Source organism: Salmo salar, chromosome 05 (genome assembly GCF_965601325.2).
Source record: "Salmo salar chromosome 05, fSalSal1, whole genome shotgun sequence".
Classification (NCBI taxonomy): Eukaryota; Metazoa; Chordata; class Actinopteri; order Salmoniformes; family Salmonidae; genus Salmo; species Salmo salar.
This window is the reverse complement of record NC_138295.1, coordinates 35,553,752-35,568,837: the sequence shown is the minus strand read 5'-3', so window position 1 is coordinate 35,568,837 and position 15,086 is coordinate 35,553,752. Positions and strand designations below refer to the sequence as shown.

Genomic DNA, 15,086 nt, shown 5'->3' with positions numbered 1-15,086 from the left:
ATTTTGTAAATTAACAGCATTGTCACAATGTCAAAGAAGGTATGATGACAGTGAATGACAACATGCATGACTGGTGCAAAAAGTGTTCATGAGTTCAGTTGTGAGCAGCATTGTAAAGTATTTGATGTGTGAATGAATGGGAATCCCCTTGCCTGGGATGCACTGTAGGAAGTTGGAGAGCTGAGCACTTGATTGGATGTCTGCATGGTTGCACAAACATGAACAAAGTTCGCCTTGACTGCGGACTCATATCTTTGTTCCCCAACATGCAAACATGCAGGAAGTTGGGCACACCCACACACAACACTCCCACAAGTGGTGGAGCAGGAGATTATTTTAGGGTTGGAGACGGGGAGTGTGGGGGGGTGGGGTTGGAATTGTACAGCCCTTTAATTCTGACCCAATTTTTGCTGAATGTAGATTGTAGTGAGCGGAGTGTCTGTCTGTCGCAAATTGTCATCCCATGCAAAACACTCTGGGGCACATTCTTTTTGGGCTTATTCACCCAGAACAGGCGAAGAGTGGAAAGAGGACTCCAGTACACTTGAATAGGTCTGCTGCAAATAGAGGAGGGTCTAACGTGGTTGTATTCCTTACTCCCTATAACACACACACAAACACACACACACACACACACACACACACACACACACACACAGTGTCATTTGTAAAACAGAGAGCAGTAGCAGTTGGAAAACCCTGATGACTTTGACTGAGGCACACATTCTAATCTGGACATCCCAAAATGGGACCACGGTATTGAAAAGAGATCTGTGAGAGACGGCCTGTACTGACTGGGATTAAACAGGGTTTGTGTTTTTTGTTCCGTAGCCAGGAATTAATGTGGTCTTTGAGGGATGGAGTAGCTTTGGAATTTTAGGGGGGAAAGTTTGAGAAATAGCTCCAGTCTCTGATGTTTTATTTGACTATGGTTTTTATACACAACACCACCTATTTAAAGCTCTGAACAAGCAGTTCTCTGTTGAGAATAAGCCTTCTTTTTAAAAAAAGAAATCCATGCTAAAAAAGTTTTTGCCATGTGATAATGGTTTCATATCTGCGGTTCAAGTGGTGGTTGTTAAAAATTAAGAGACAAGTAATTTCACATAAATTTAACAATTTATACAAGTATGTTAATACTTATGCATTCATTTTCTCTCAATTTCTTTAGACAAGTAATCAGGACAAGTTATGTGTTTGCATTGTTTATACAACCTTTACAAAAAAATACATGAAAAAGTAATGTGAAAAACAATAACTTGTTTTCGGACACGTCTGAACACAACACACATGTGAACGCAACACAAAATATCACATGATTCATTTTCTTTTCTTTTTTATGTTTAGATAAGTGGACATGTGGTTTTCAGAATGTGTGAAGTTTCACATGTAAATTCTTCCCTTGTTTTCAATCATGAAGAAAGAAATTCCCACTTATTTTTTTTTGTACAAGTTTTATTTTGAACTTTTTTTTTTTAGTACTTCCAGCTACGTCTTGTTTCCTATCCAGGGACCAGCCAGGACTGACCTTGGTTAGCTTCAGAGGCAAACCAGCAGTGGGATACAGGGTGCTATGTTGCTGGAATGAATGTGCCAAAACTTGCATTGAATGCCAGGGTAACATAACCAAAGAGGGAGACTTGTATTTAATCGTGTTATCATTTGTTCTTACATTTCAAAATTATTTCCTTGCAATATTTTGTTTTGTAATCAATACTTTTGGGTTGATGGTTTGCTTTCAATATCATTATTTTTGTTTGCAATACTAAAATATGTTTAACAGGCAGTGACCTTCATATAGCAGAACTATGTTGCCATTTGATAATGATCCATTATCCTGCCCCCAAAACATTTATTCTGTCCACTGTTCCGCGAATGTCGCGCAAAATCGCACCCTTGTCCTGCATTTTATATTTTTTTTAGATGTGGTCACCCTAATTCCACCAGTGAAAACATTGCTTCTGCAACATGTTAACACCATCTTTTCACATGTGTAGACCTCTCGGCTACTGGCCCAACGCTCCCAACAATCCAAGCAACTGCTCCTAGTCCCCCCAAATTCAATTTTCACGCGATTGATTTTCACATGTGAACTTGCAATTCCACATGCGAAAGTGAGATTATCAAATGTGGAGTTTGTTTACATAAGAAACGTCAAATGTGATTTTCACATGTGAAAATGCAATTCCAACTTGTTAACCTGTTGGGGCTAGGGGGCAGTATTTGCACGGCCGGATAAAAAACGTACCCGATTTAATCTGGTTACTACTCCTGCCCAGTAACTAGAATATGCATATAATTATTGGCTTTGGATAGAAAACACCCTAAAGTTTCTAAAACTGTTTGAATGGTGTCTGTGAGTATAACAGAACTCATTTGGCAGGCCAAAACCTGAGAAGATTCCTTACAGGAAGTGGCCTGTCTGACCATTTCTTGCCCTCCTTGATCATCTCTAACAAATACAGGGGATCTCTGGCATGACGTGACACTTCCTACGGCTCCCATGGCCTCTCAGAAGGCGGGAAAAAGCTGAACGATGTAATTCCATCCCCAGGCTGAAACACATTAGCGCGTTTGGCAAGTGCTCTATCAGAGGGCCATTAGACTGAGGCTTGTGCATGAGGGGATAGCATACTTTTACTCTCTTTGTAATAAAAAAAACTATTTCCCGGTCGGAATATTATCGCTTTTTTTACGAGAAAAATGGCATAAATTGATTTTAAACAGCGGTTGACATGCTTCGAAGTACGGTAATGGAATATTTAGACATTTTTTGTCACGAAATGCGCCGTACTCGTAACCCTTCTTTACCCTTTCGGATAGTGTCTTGAACGCACGAACAAAACGCTGCTATTTGGATATAACAATGGATTATTTGGGACCAAACCAACATTTGTTATTGAAGTAGAAGTCCTGGGAGTGCATTCTGACGAAGACAGCAAAGGTAATAACATTTTTCTTATAGTAAATCTGACTTTGGTGAGGGCTAAACTTGTTGGGTGTCTAAATAGCTAGCCCTGTGATGCCGGGCTATCTACTTAGAATATTGCAAAATGTGCTTTCACCGAAAAGCTATTTTAAAATCGGACATAGCGAGTGCATAGAGGAGTTCTGTATCTATAATTCTTAAAATAATTATGTTTTTTGTGAACGTTTATCGTGAGTAATTTAGTAAATTCACCGGCAGTGTTCGGTGGGAATGCTAGTCACATGCTAGTGACATGCTAATGTAAAAAGCTGGTTTTTGATATAAATATGAACTTGATTGAACAAAACATGCATGTATTGTATAACATAATGTCCTAGGGTTGTCATCTGATGAAGATCATCAAAGGTTAGTGCTGCATTTAGCTGTGGTTTGGGTTTATGTGACATTATATGCTAGCTTGAAAAATGGGTGTCTGATTATTTCTGGCTGGGTACTCTGCTGACATAATCTAATGTTTTGCTTTCGTTGTAAAGCCTTTTTGAAATCGGACAGTGTGATTAGATTAACGAGAGTCTTGTCTTTAAAATGGTGTAAAATAGTCATATGTTTGAAAAAGTTTTTGCAATTTTTGAGGTATTTGAATATCTCGCCACGGGATTACACTGGCTGTTGAGGAGATTTTCACGTGAATATTTTTCATGTGAAGCTGCATATCCCATTTACACATTTTGAACATGTGAAACTGCAATTCAAATGTGAGGTGAAAACCAGTTATTCTCCTCACATGTGAAAAGGTGGCGTTAACATGTGAATTATAAATTGAATACATGTGAAAAACAGTTTTATGTGTGAAATTTAAGCTATTTCACATCTGTCATTCCACATTTTTTGTAAGGTAATTCTTATAACAAAGCTAAATACTACATTGTAAAATCACAGGAGTGTGTGTGTGTGTGTGGGCCTCTAACCAGCTGGGCTGCAAAAAGCTCTGCCTACACACGGCTCCACTCCTACACACTCAGACACTCTTATACAGTGATGAGTCACATGCCCCCTTCTTCCACATTTGTTCCCACTCCACCCTGTTGGGATACACCGACCACATACACACACTCACCGAGGACATACCAGTACATACAGTGCCTTCACTCCTTCACACAGATATTTGTACACAGAATTATACATTTCAAGTACATGATGATCTTTGTACACATTTGTTTCCATCACTGTGTCCTGACATTGAACCTAAGAAAGTTTTAGCATAGCTGAGCTCTTATGAGAACAGCGACCTCTTTTATGTCTACAGTTCAGCAAGAAGGCCAGTGTATGACATCAGCAACAATGTCTCCCTGCATTCTCATCAAGTGGCTGCCAGTCAATAGGTGACCACAAGACACAGCAGCTTATAAATACATGCTCCGGAACATTGTCGACTACTAAGTATTTTTTAAACCTCCTGCTTTGGGCTGAATGTGTCAATGTGTGGTTAATACGTGCATAATCTATGAGCAGAATTACTGTTTTACCTCAATTAGCAATGAAATCTCTAGTTTGAAAGTGACCATTTTTATGGAAGCTGTGCTGCGCCATTTACCCTACATTTTCCCCCATATGGCCAGCCCCCTAGCAAATCGAGTTATTGCCAATGAGCTTCAGTCCCTCACCATTTGAGTGACAGCTAGCAAGATGCACAAACAGCAGAGCGAGAGAGGGAGCAATTACATGGTGCACATATCTGCACATATGTGACGTAGTATGCAATTTTCGGGGACGCTTGTGAGCACTACTTTCAACTACTGGCTAGAAAGTATTTAAAAGTACTGGAGAATCTCTTTAATGACCTGAGATGTAATGAAGGGAGACACGAGGGGGAGAGGGAGGGGGAATCAGTGTTTAAGAAACTCAATTAAAGAAGGAGGATGAGTTGAGAAAGGGAAGGCGATGGGCCGGAGGTAATTTTAGGGGAGTGAGCAGGATTTGGGAGGATGAGCAGTTTTGGGTTGGCAGAGCTGGCCACAGTGGGAAAACAGCATGGCCTAGTGGTGATGGACTGACAGAGAACTTGGGCTCATCCTTCTCTTATGTTATAGAGGTAAAGCCAGTAGTTTTTCCAGACCGTCTGATCTAACACCTACAGTGCCTTCAGAAAGTATTCTTACCCCTTGACTTATTCTGCATTTTGTTGTGTTACAGCCTGAATTCAAAATGTATTAAATCTTTTTTTTCCCTACAAATAATACCCGATAATGACAAAGTCAAAACATGTTTTTAGAATGTTTTGCAAATGTATTGAAAATGAAATACAGAAATATCTAATTTACATACGTATTCACACCCCTGAGTCAATACTTTGTAGAAGCACCTTTGGCAGCGATTACAGCAGTGAGTCTTTCTTGGTAAGTCTCTAAGAGCTTTCCACACCTGGGTGAGCAACATTTGCCCATTTATTCTTTTGAAAATTCTTCAAGATCTGTAAAACTTATTGTTGATCATTGCTAGACAACCATTTTCAGATCTTGCCATAGATTTTCAAGTAGATTTAGGTCAAAACTGTAACTCCGGCCACTCAGGAACAGTCACTGTCTTCTTGGCAAGCAACTCCAGTGTAGACTTGTGTTTTAGCTTATTGTCCGACTGAAAGATGAATTCACCTCTCTGGTGTAAAGCAGACTGAACCAGGTTTTCCTGTAGGATTTTGCCTGTGCTTAGCTCCATTCCGTAATTTTTTTTATCCTGAAAAACTCCCCAGTCCTTAACGATTACAAGCATACCCATAACATGATGCAGTCACCTCTAGGTGTGAAAATATGGCAAATGGTACTCAGTAATGTGATTTATTGAATTTGCCCCAAACACAACACTCTATATTTTGGACAAAAAAATGAATTGCTTTGCAACATTTTTTGAAATTTTTTTTTTGGTGCCTTGTTGCAAACAGGATGCATGTTTTGGAATATTTTTAATCTGTACAGGCGTCCTTTGTTTCACTCTGTCAATTAGGTTAGTATTTTGTTGATCCTTCCTCAGTTTTTTCCTATCATAGCCATTCAACTCTAACTGTTTTAAAGTCACCATTGGCTTCATGGTGAAATACCTGAGCGGTTTCCTTCCTCTCCGGCAACTGAGTTTGGAAGGACGCCTGTATCTTTGTAGTCACTGGATGTATTGATACACCATCGAAAGTGTAATTATTAACTTCACCATGCTAGATTTAATCAATTTTAAATTCAAGCTGTAACACAACAACATTTGGAAAGTGCTGGGGGTATGAGTATTTTCTGAAGGCACTGTAGTTAAAGGCCATAGACATCAGACAGTCCAACATCTTCATTCTATGCCCTTCGTTCAGATGGGGTATTTGTGGAGAAATCTACCTCTCGTCTAATTTAGTCTAAACTCATTTACGTAGGAGGCAGAGTACTGATATTTATTAGACCATACAAAGGATAACTTGTTATTAAAGTTGGGGCTGTTTGGACATTGACTTAATGATCAACTCTCCAGTCAGGATTTGAGTCATACAACAACATTTAGGAAACTTAACTGCATAGTAGTGAACAGATGCACACTGAAGAAAACAAGCAACATTCAGTGTTTTAATGATACATTATCTATGGGATATTTTTGTGGATTGTCATTCAAATACTCATATCTCGGGGGACCATGGCCTTTATTTCTATGTCTTGTTATTTATTTAATTCCTTGCAGATATCCAAGAATGTTACAAGGTGACCCTGCAACTGAACACAACACAGAACGGTGTGAAGAAGGCCAGTGCTGAGGATGCGGAGGAGGTGAGAAACTTAGAGAAGGGCCCGCTTCACTTTATCAGTCAAACTGTACACAATACAAAAATATGTAAACCGGATACCAGTTGTATGCCTTTACAAATACTCTATACATCTTACATAACGCACAAAATACTGTAGCGATCCTCACTTATATGAGCCACGTTACAATTCTCACCAAGTGGTTAATCCTTTTGGCGCGATGCATAGGGTGTTTGCCTTTTACACCATTTGCTACATTGGTGTCAGAAGTGAGGAGAGGGAGAGGGGGCAGAGAGAGAGAAAGTAGCGGTTGTCTGGGAGAGTTGGAGAGTTAGCGATACGCAGAGAGAGTGAGAGAGAAAGTAGTGGTTGTCTGGGAGTGATAGATGAAGACAGACACCACAGCATTAGTCAGTTCAGCAATGGTAACACCATGTGCTCATCAGTGGCTGCTGATAACAATGTCACCCAGTCCTTACATTACAAGTGGTTGCAATCAAATCACATGGTCACTGACAGTAATATTTATAGACAAGCTCTGGAAAAATAACCACTGAGAAATTTGGAGAAAGCAGTGTAGGCTCCTCAGAGGAGGAAGGGGAGGACCAATTTAAATAGTGAAACATTAAAAAAGTATATTCACATCACCAAATAACTGATTAAAACACACTGTTTTGCAATTAAGGTCTACAGTAGCATCAACAGCATCTTCTGGCTACATTGACTTCAATACAAACTTAGGAGGCTCATGGTTCTCATCCCCTTCCATAAACTTACACAGTAATTATAATGACTTCTGGAGGACGGCCTCCAACCTATCAGAGCTCTTTCAGCATGAACTGATATGTTGTCCATCCAATCAAAGAATCAGAGAATGAAAGCATAAGCTACAGCTAGCTAGCACTGCAGTGCATAAAGTGTGGCGGGTAGTTGACTCGATGAGAGAGAAATACTAGTTGAAAGGTTTTGAACAAATTCATGTTTTCAAAAAATATGGACAAGCAGCATAGAGGGAGAGAGCTAGCTATATTTCGTTGTATTTTTTTATTCTTAGTTAACCTTTCACTTACAGTACTTCACTAGCTAATGTAGCTAATTTAGCCGACTCAACAACCTGACTCAAACAGAGAGGAATGCTATTTATGTTAGCTAGCTGGCTAAGGCTATCCAACACTGCAACTCTTCCAAGTCAAGGTGAGCTTTCGGTTGTATTAATTTAATGCCACTGGGGCCCGCCGGTGTAACTGCTAAACTTCTTGCTGCACTGCGTGATTATACACATGGATTGGATTGTGGGTTTACTAACGCGTTAGTTCGAGTAGCTATGTTGACGATGATGTTAGCTAATATGGTGCCAACGATGTAGGCTGTGAAGCGGTTAGCAGTTATGATATGAAGGTTTGGCTTGGAAAGGTTGTTTTGCCTGGTCACAACTGATGTGTTGTCCACTGAAGTCCAAAAAGCCAAGGGAAAAGGTGAGAGGAGGAGAGCAGGCATTGCGATGTGAGAAGGAATTACACAATGATCAAAGTGATTATGCTGTATGTGGCTGCTATGTAAATGAACTGTGTGTGTGGGTGATCAGGGGCGTATTCATTCTGACGATTCTGTTGCAAAACATTTATTAAGCATACGCAAACGCAACGAAATGGGGAAAGAAACATACCTTTCTATATAAGGCCCCGTGGGCGCGGCAGCACCGGTTGGAACACCCGTCCGCGCCGATCCGGTCACCCGGAGCACTTACGAGCCGCTAACCAACAATGCAGTTAAAAAAATACGGATAAGAATCAGAAATAAAAGTAACAAGTAATTAAAGAGCAGCAGTAAAATAACAATAGTGAGACTATATACAAGGGGGTACCAGTACAGAGTCAATGTGCGGGGGCACTGGTTAGTTGAGGTAATATTTACATGTAGGTAGAGTTAAAGTGACTATGCATAGATGATAACAACGGAGGGTAGCAGCAGTGTAAAAGAGGGGTAGGAGGGGGGCAATGCAAATAGTCTGGGTAGCCATTTCATTAGATGTTCAGGAGTCTTATGGTTTGTGGGTAGAAGCTGTTTAGAAGCCTCTTGGACCTAGACTTGGCGCCCCGGTACCCCTTGCCGTGCGGTAGCAGAGAGAACAGTCTATGACTCGGGTGGTTGGAGTCTTTGACAATTTTTAGGGCCTTCCTCTGACACCACCTGGTATAGAGGTCCTGAGTGGCAGGAAGCTTGGCCCCAGTGATGTACTGGGCCATATGCATTACCCTCTGTAGTGCCTTGCGGTCGGAGGCCTAGCAGTTGCCATACCAGGCAGTGATGCAACCAGTCAGGATGCTCTCGATGGTGCAGCTGTAGAACCTTTTGAGGATCTGAGGACCCATGTGTAACGGCTGTCTTTGGAAGAAGGTGCAGCGTGGAATTTATTCATCTTTTATTTTGGATGAAAAAGGCACTTCACAAAGAAAAAACAAACGACAGCCAAACAGTCCTGTCAGGTATCCTAACACACTAAACAGAAATTAACAACCCACAAACCCCAAAGGAAAACAGGCTGCCTAAGTATGACTCCCAATCAGCGACAACGATGTACAGCTGTCCCTGATTGAGAGCCATACCAGGCCAAAACAAAGAAATACAAAGCATAGAAAAAAGGACATAGAATGCCCACCCAAATCACACCCTGACCAAACCTAAATAGAGACATAAAAAAGGCTCTCTCAGGTCAGGGCGTGACACCATGCCAAATCTTTTGCGTCTCCTGAGGGGGAACAGGTTTTGTCGTGCCCTCTTCACGACTGTCTTGGTGTGTTTGGACCATGATAGTTTGTTGGTGATGTGGACACCAAGGAACTTGAAGCTCTCAACCTGCTCCACTGCAGCCCCGTCGATGAGAATGGTGGCGTGCTCGGGCCTCTTTTTCCTGTAGTCCACAATCCTCAACTTTGTCTTGATCACGTTGAGGGAGAGGTTGTTTCCCTGGCACCACATGGCCAGGTCTCTGACCTCCTCCCTATAGGCTGTCTCGTCATTGTCGGTGATCAGGCCTACCACTGCTGTGTCATCGGCAAACTTGATGATGGTGTTAGAGTCATGTCAGGCCGTGCTGTCATGAGTGAACGGGGAGTACAGGAGGGGACTGTGAGCACGTACCCCTGAGGGGCACCTGTGTTGAGGATCAGTGTGGTGGATGTGTTGTTACCTACACTTACCACCTGGGGGTGGCCCGTCAGGAAGTCCAGGATCCAGTTGCAAAGGGAGGTGTTTAGTCCCAGGGTCCTTAGCTTGTTGATGAGCTTTGAGGACACTATGGTGTTGAACGCTGAGCTGTAGTCAATGAATAGCGTTCTCACAAAGGTGTTCCTTTTGTCCATGTGGAAAAGGGCAGTGTGGAGTGCAATAGAGATTGCATCGTCTGTGGATCTGTTGGGTCAGTGCTTCCCGTAGATCTCCAAGATATACTGAACAAAAATATAAATGGAACGTGCAGCAATTTCAACGATTTTACGAGTTACATTTCTTATTAGGAAATCAGTCAATTGAAATGAATTCATTAGGCCCTAATCTATGGATTTTGCGTGACTGGGCAGGGGCACACCAATATTGGGATGAGTTTGGACGTCCGCAGGTGTTATTAAAATATGCAGATTAAAATGTTAAAATCTCCAAGGGCCCGGTCTTCCGGGAATTCATCAAATAAAGTATATTGGTCATTTGGTTTCTGCGTAATAAATGTTAAATTTTGTGCCATTTTTCTGTTGTACCAGCCGTTTCTCGTAAACGGAAAAGACTTGGAAGAAGAACCTCAGTGAGCACAGGTTTGGACAAATGTACTTTTAGCCCAGTAACAAGATGGCCTCGAGGCCTCAACGCTCTTTGAGTTAATGCCCATTTTCTGGGATTAAAGGTCGAAATCCGTTAAGGTGGGTTTCGGAGCTCTATGTGATTTCTGTGATTTTCTGTGATTTTCTGTTCTCATACACACACAATGTGGAGTGACACAGTGTGGGGCTTACAGACACACAGAGCCTGCAATAGTTACCTCTGTTCGAACCATCAAATAACGGTCAGACCTAGAGCCCTGAACGTTTATAAACCTGTTCTATGGCTTAAGTCGGTAGTGCACGGTGAATTATGTCACTCTAGAAGGTTCTCAGGCTGAGAAAGAGCCTCGTCCATTTGCAATAACTTAAATTAATTTTTAACGTCCCGAAAATGACGACACTTAGAAAAGTCCCAGAATCACAAGACTAGGTGTATTGAATCTGCCTCGGCCCATAGAAACGGACCCTAAAGTTTCTGTCCGATAGCTCTTTCAGGGACCCCGTAGCAACTCCCGGAAAAAGTAAATTTTCAGCACTATTTAAGGTCGCTGCTCGGGCTCCGAATGACCTATCGAACTGAAACTCGGGATTCGGGTCGCCTCAGCTAGGCCTACACATAATGTCAGAACTGGACACGCAGATAGAACGTAACTACGTGTTTTATGTATTTTTTTATGGTTTTAACAGAAGGCGCTGTGTGAATTTTGGGCCGGCTCTGAAATATGTGATGGCTGGCTTCTAAACGAGTTGGACAAAGTGGGTTTGGTGTCAGTATGTATCAGTTTGGTGTCAGTATGATATCTTATTGAACGATGGCTGACTTGATGCCAGTATAATATATTGGCAATGGACATTTTAATATTGCAAATGGACAGTGTACATTTCCAATGTATTTAATGAGGGATAGACAGGCTGAAATCAACACCAATGAGCGATGGAGAGGAACCACTATCACTGCTCGGCCATCCCGAGTTCAACGAGCCAGTCAATTGGGCATTTCTGCAGTATATTAGAGCATGTCCAATTCGTGATGGTAAATGCCCATTGTAAGACTTTGCAAATGGACAGTTTACATTTGTAATTGGACAGTGTCCATTACACATATGCTATATTGTCAGTGTAAACATGCTCTTCTGCAAGTTGACAGTGTCCATTGCCGATGTATATCCATAAGGACTTGTATTGCGAAATGGACATGCTGAATCAACATCAACGAGAAATTCTTACTTCCTATGATCAAACATAACAAATATACCTTATAGGTTGAATCAGGGCTTAACATAGTAATATATGTCATTTGGTCGATATATATGCCATTTGGGCATTTTCTTATGGCATTTGGACATGGTTCCCTGATTTTGGGTTTGGAACCCAAGTTCCTATGATTATATATGACAAATGGACATAACATCCTGATTTGGTACTTTCAATACTTATATATGCCATTTGGACATTTCTTATGCCATTTGGACATGGTTCACGCACTTTTGGGTACTAAAGCCAACTTCCTATGATCATTTTTTACATTTTTATATGGCAAAGGGACAAAACATACGCCTTATGGACAAACTCAATAAAATAAGACAAATGTTTGTCGATACGGTTTCTACATATGTATAATTGACACAAAAAAATCAGTTTTAAAATTTGTAAAATTTCACCCTTGGGATCTGACTTTGTGACCATTTCCCATATGAAAATCTACAGTGGAGTGTGCTCGCCCCTATGGGATTTTTGGTTTCTTACACTTTGTATTGTTCCAGTTGCAATATGGTTTTGCACATTATTGCACATTATTTTTGATATAATTAACTTTTCTTTTTAAGACATTTTACTATTACTTAATTGACCAATTTGGCACATTTGGGAAGACTTTATCCAAATATTGTCCAGTATTGCAATGCTTTACTGGACCAATCTGAAACTTTGCACACACACTGCTGTCATCTAGTGGCCAAAATCTAAATTGTGCCTAAACTGCAATATTATATTATGACCTTTCTCTTGCATTTCAAAGATGCTGATTTTTTTTGTTTGTTGTTGAAAAAGCATATTTTTTGTTTGTATTATCTTTTACCAGATCTAATGTGTTCTATTCTCCAACATTCACATTACCATGAACTTCAAAGTGTTTCCTTTGAAATGGTATAAAGCATATGCATATCCTTGCTTCAGGTCCTGAGCTAGAGGCAGGTAGATTTGGGTATGTCATTTTAGATGAAAATTGAAAAAAAGGGTCCGATCCTTAAGAGGTTTTTAAGAACTATATAATGAAAATGTGTGTCGGTAAACTAGGAACATAAAATCTATGATATATATATATATATATATATACACGTCACTTCCTGTTGAACACGGAACGAGGGAGAGCTCAATTTGTTGTTTTGAAAAGTTTGTTGTTTTTGAAGTATATTGGAAAGTTTCTTAGTAGCTAGCTAACTTTTTAGTTTGGATCCTGCGACGCAGTTGGCATCAGTTGCTGGGACTGCTAGTCTCTGTCCAGTGATCCTGTCGACCAAGCCTGGGTCTGAGGAGCTATTTGGCGTAGCAGTTAGCCTAGCTGCTAGCGAGCTGCCTATCAAGCTAGCAGGGTTTTCTTGGGGGCTTGAATGCAGCCCATGACACGGTTAGCCATTGTGGCAGTTCTCCCAGGGTCAGCTCGATTAGTTGAAACAGGAAGAACGGCAAGATGACAGCAATCTGTAAGTCATTGAGAGAAGACATCAGTTCTGTGTGTGAATCCATGATAATCCATGATCTCAAGGGACAATCTAGGTGGAACAACATGGTTGTTAACGGAATTGCAGAATCTCCACAAGACCTGGATGGAGTCTGAGGACAAAGTGAGGGAAATGATCTCTGAGAAACTGACGATGGACCACAGGAAGATTGAGGTGGAGCTTCCTGTGGTCCATCTTCCGCATTGGCTGACATTCATGTCTTAAAGTAATGATTGACTGTTGTTTCTCTTTGCTTATTTGAGCTGTTCTTGCCATAATATGGACTTGGTCTTTTACCAAATAGGGCTATCTTCTGTATTCCCCCCTACCTTGTCACAACACAACTGATTGGCTCAAACGCATTAAGAAGGACAGACATTCCACAAATTAACTTTTTAAGGCACACCTGTTAATTTAAATGCATTCCAGGTGACTACCTCATGAAGCTGGTTGAGAGAATGCCAAGAGTGTGCAAAGCTGTCATCAAGGCAAAGGATGGCTATTTGTTTAACACTTTTTTTTGGTTACTACATGATTCCATATGTGTTATTTCATAATTTTGATGTCTTCAAATAAAGAAAAACCCTTGAATGAGTAGGTGTTCTAAATCTTTTGACCGGTAGTGTATATCTATATTAAGCTACCCAGGAAAGGGCTGAAAATAGCACATATTAATATATGTAGCCTTAGAAATAACGTTCATGAAATCAATAACTTGCTAACATCAAATAACATTCATATATTAGCCAATTCTGAGACATAAATGCTTATTGGGGAGGTGTTGCTGTATATATTCAGAGCCATATCCCTGTAATGCTTAGAGGAGATCTTATGTCAAGTGTTATTGAAGTGTTGTGGTTGCAGGTTCACTTGGCACATCTAAAGCCTTTTCTTTTGGGGTGTTGCTATAGGCCACCAAGTACTAACAGTCAGTATCTAAATAATATGTGTGAAAAGCTCAATAGTGTATGTAATGTAAAAAGAAAGATCATCTACTTTCTTGGGGACCTGAATATTGACTGGTTTTCATCAAGCTGTCTGCTCAAGAGGAAGCTTCTCACTGTAACCAGTGCATGTAATCTGGTTCAGGACATTAATCAACCTACCAGGGTGTTTACAAACACTACAGGAACAAGATCTTCCACATGTATCGATCACATTTTTACTAATACTGTAGAACTTTATTCTAAAGCTGTATCCATACCCATTGGATGCAGTGATCACAATATAGTGACTATATCCAGGGAATGCCAAAGTTCTAAAAGCTGGGCCTAAAATAGTTAAGAAATTGACTGTTAAAACTATTAAGGCTCCATGGATTGATGAGGAATTGAAAAACTGTATGGTCGAAAGTCGATGGGGCAAAAGGAGTGTCTAAAAAGTCTGGCTGCACATCTGGCTGGCTGATTTACTGTAAATTTTGAAATTATGTGTTAAACTCAACAAAAAGAAGAAACTGTATTATGAAGCTAAGATCAATGATATAAAGAATGATGGAAAAAAACTTTGGAGTACTTTAAATTTAATTATGGACAGAAAGACATTCATCTTTCATCGAATCAGATGGCTTACTCATCACAAAACCATTTAATGTTGTCAATTATTTTAATGATTACTTCATTGGAAAAGTCGGCAAACTTAGGCAGGAAATGCCAACAACGAACAGTGAGCCATTATATTCATGCATTAAAAAACAAATAATGAAGGAAAACCATTGGCTATTTATTGTTTTGCTATTTTTCTGGATTATTTGTGTATTGATTTTGTATCGGTACTGTATTACTGCCTTGTAGGAGCTAGAAACACAAGCATTTCGCTGCACCTGCCATGACATCTGCTAATCTGTGTACGGGAC

General features: G+C 40.4%; 1 protein-coding gene across 1 annotated transcript in view; it reads left to right on the top strand.

Moving 5' to 3' along the window:
* LOC106604729 (disks large homolog 3) overlaps nt 1–15,086 on the top strand; it is a 141,554-nt gene that overhangs the window by 13,951 nt on the left and 112,517 nt on the right. Inside the window, exon 3 of the mRNA XM_082975177.1 lies at nt 6,638–6,723. Within this exon, the coding sequence (XP_082831303.1) occupies nt 6,638–6,723 (86 nt within the window). The remainder of the gene's footprint in view (nt 1–6,637; nt 6,724–15,086) is intronic.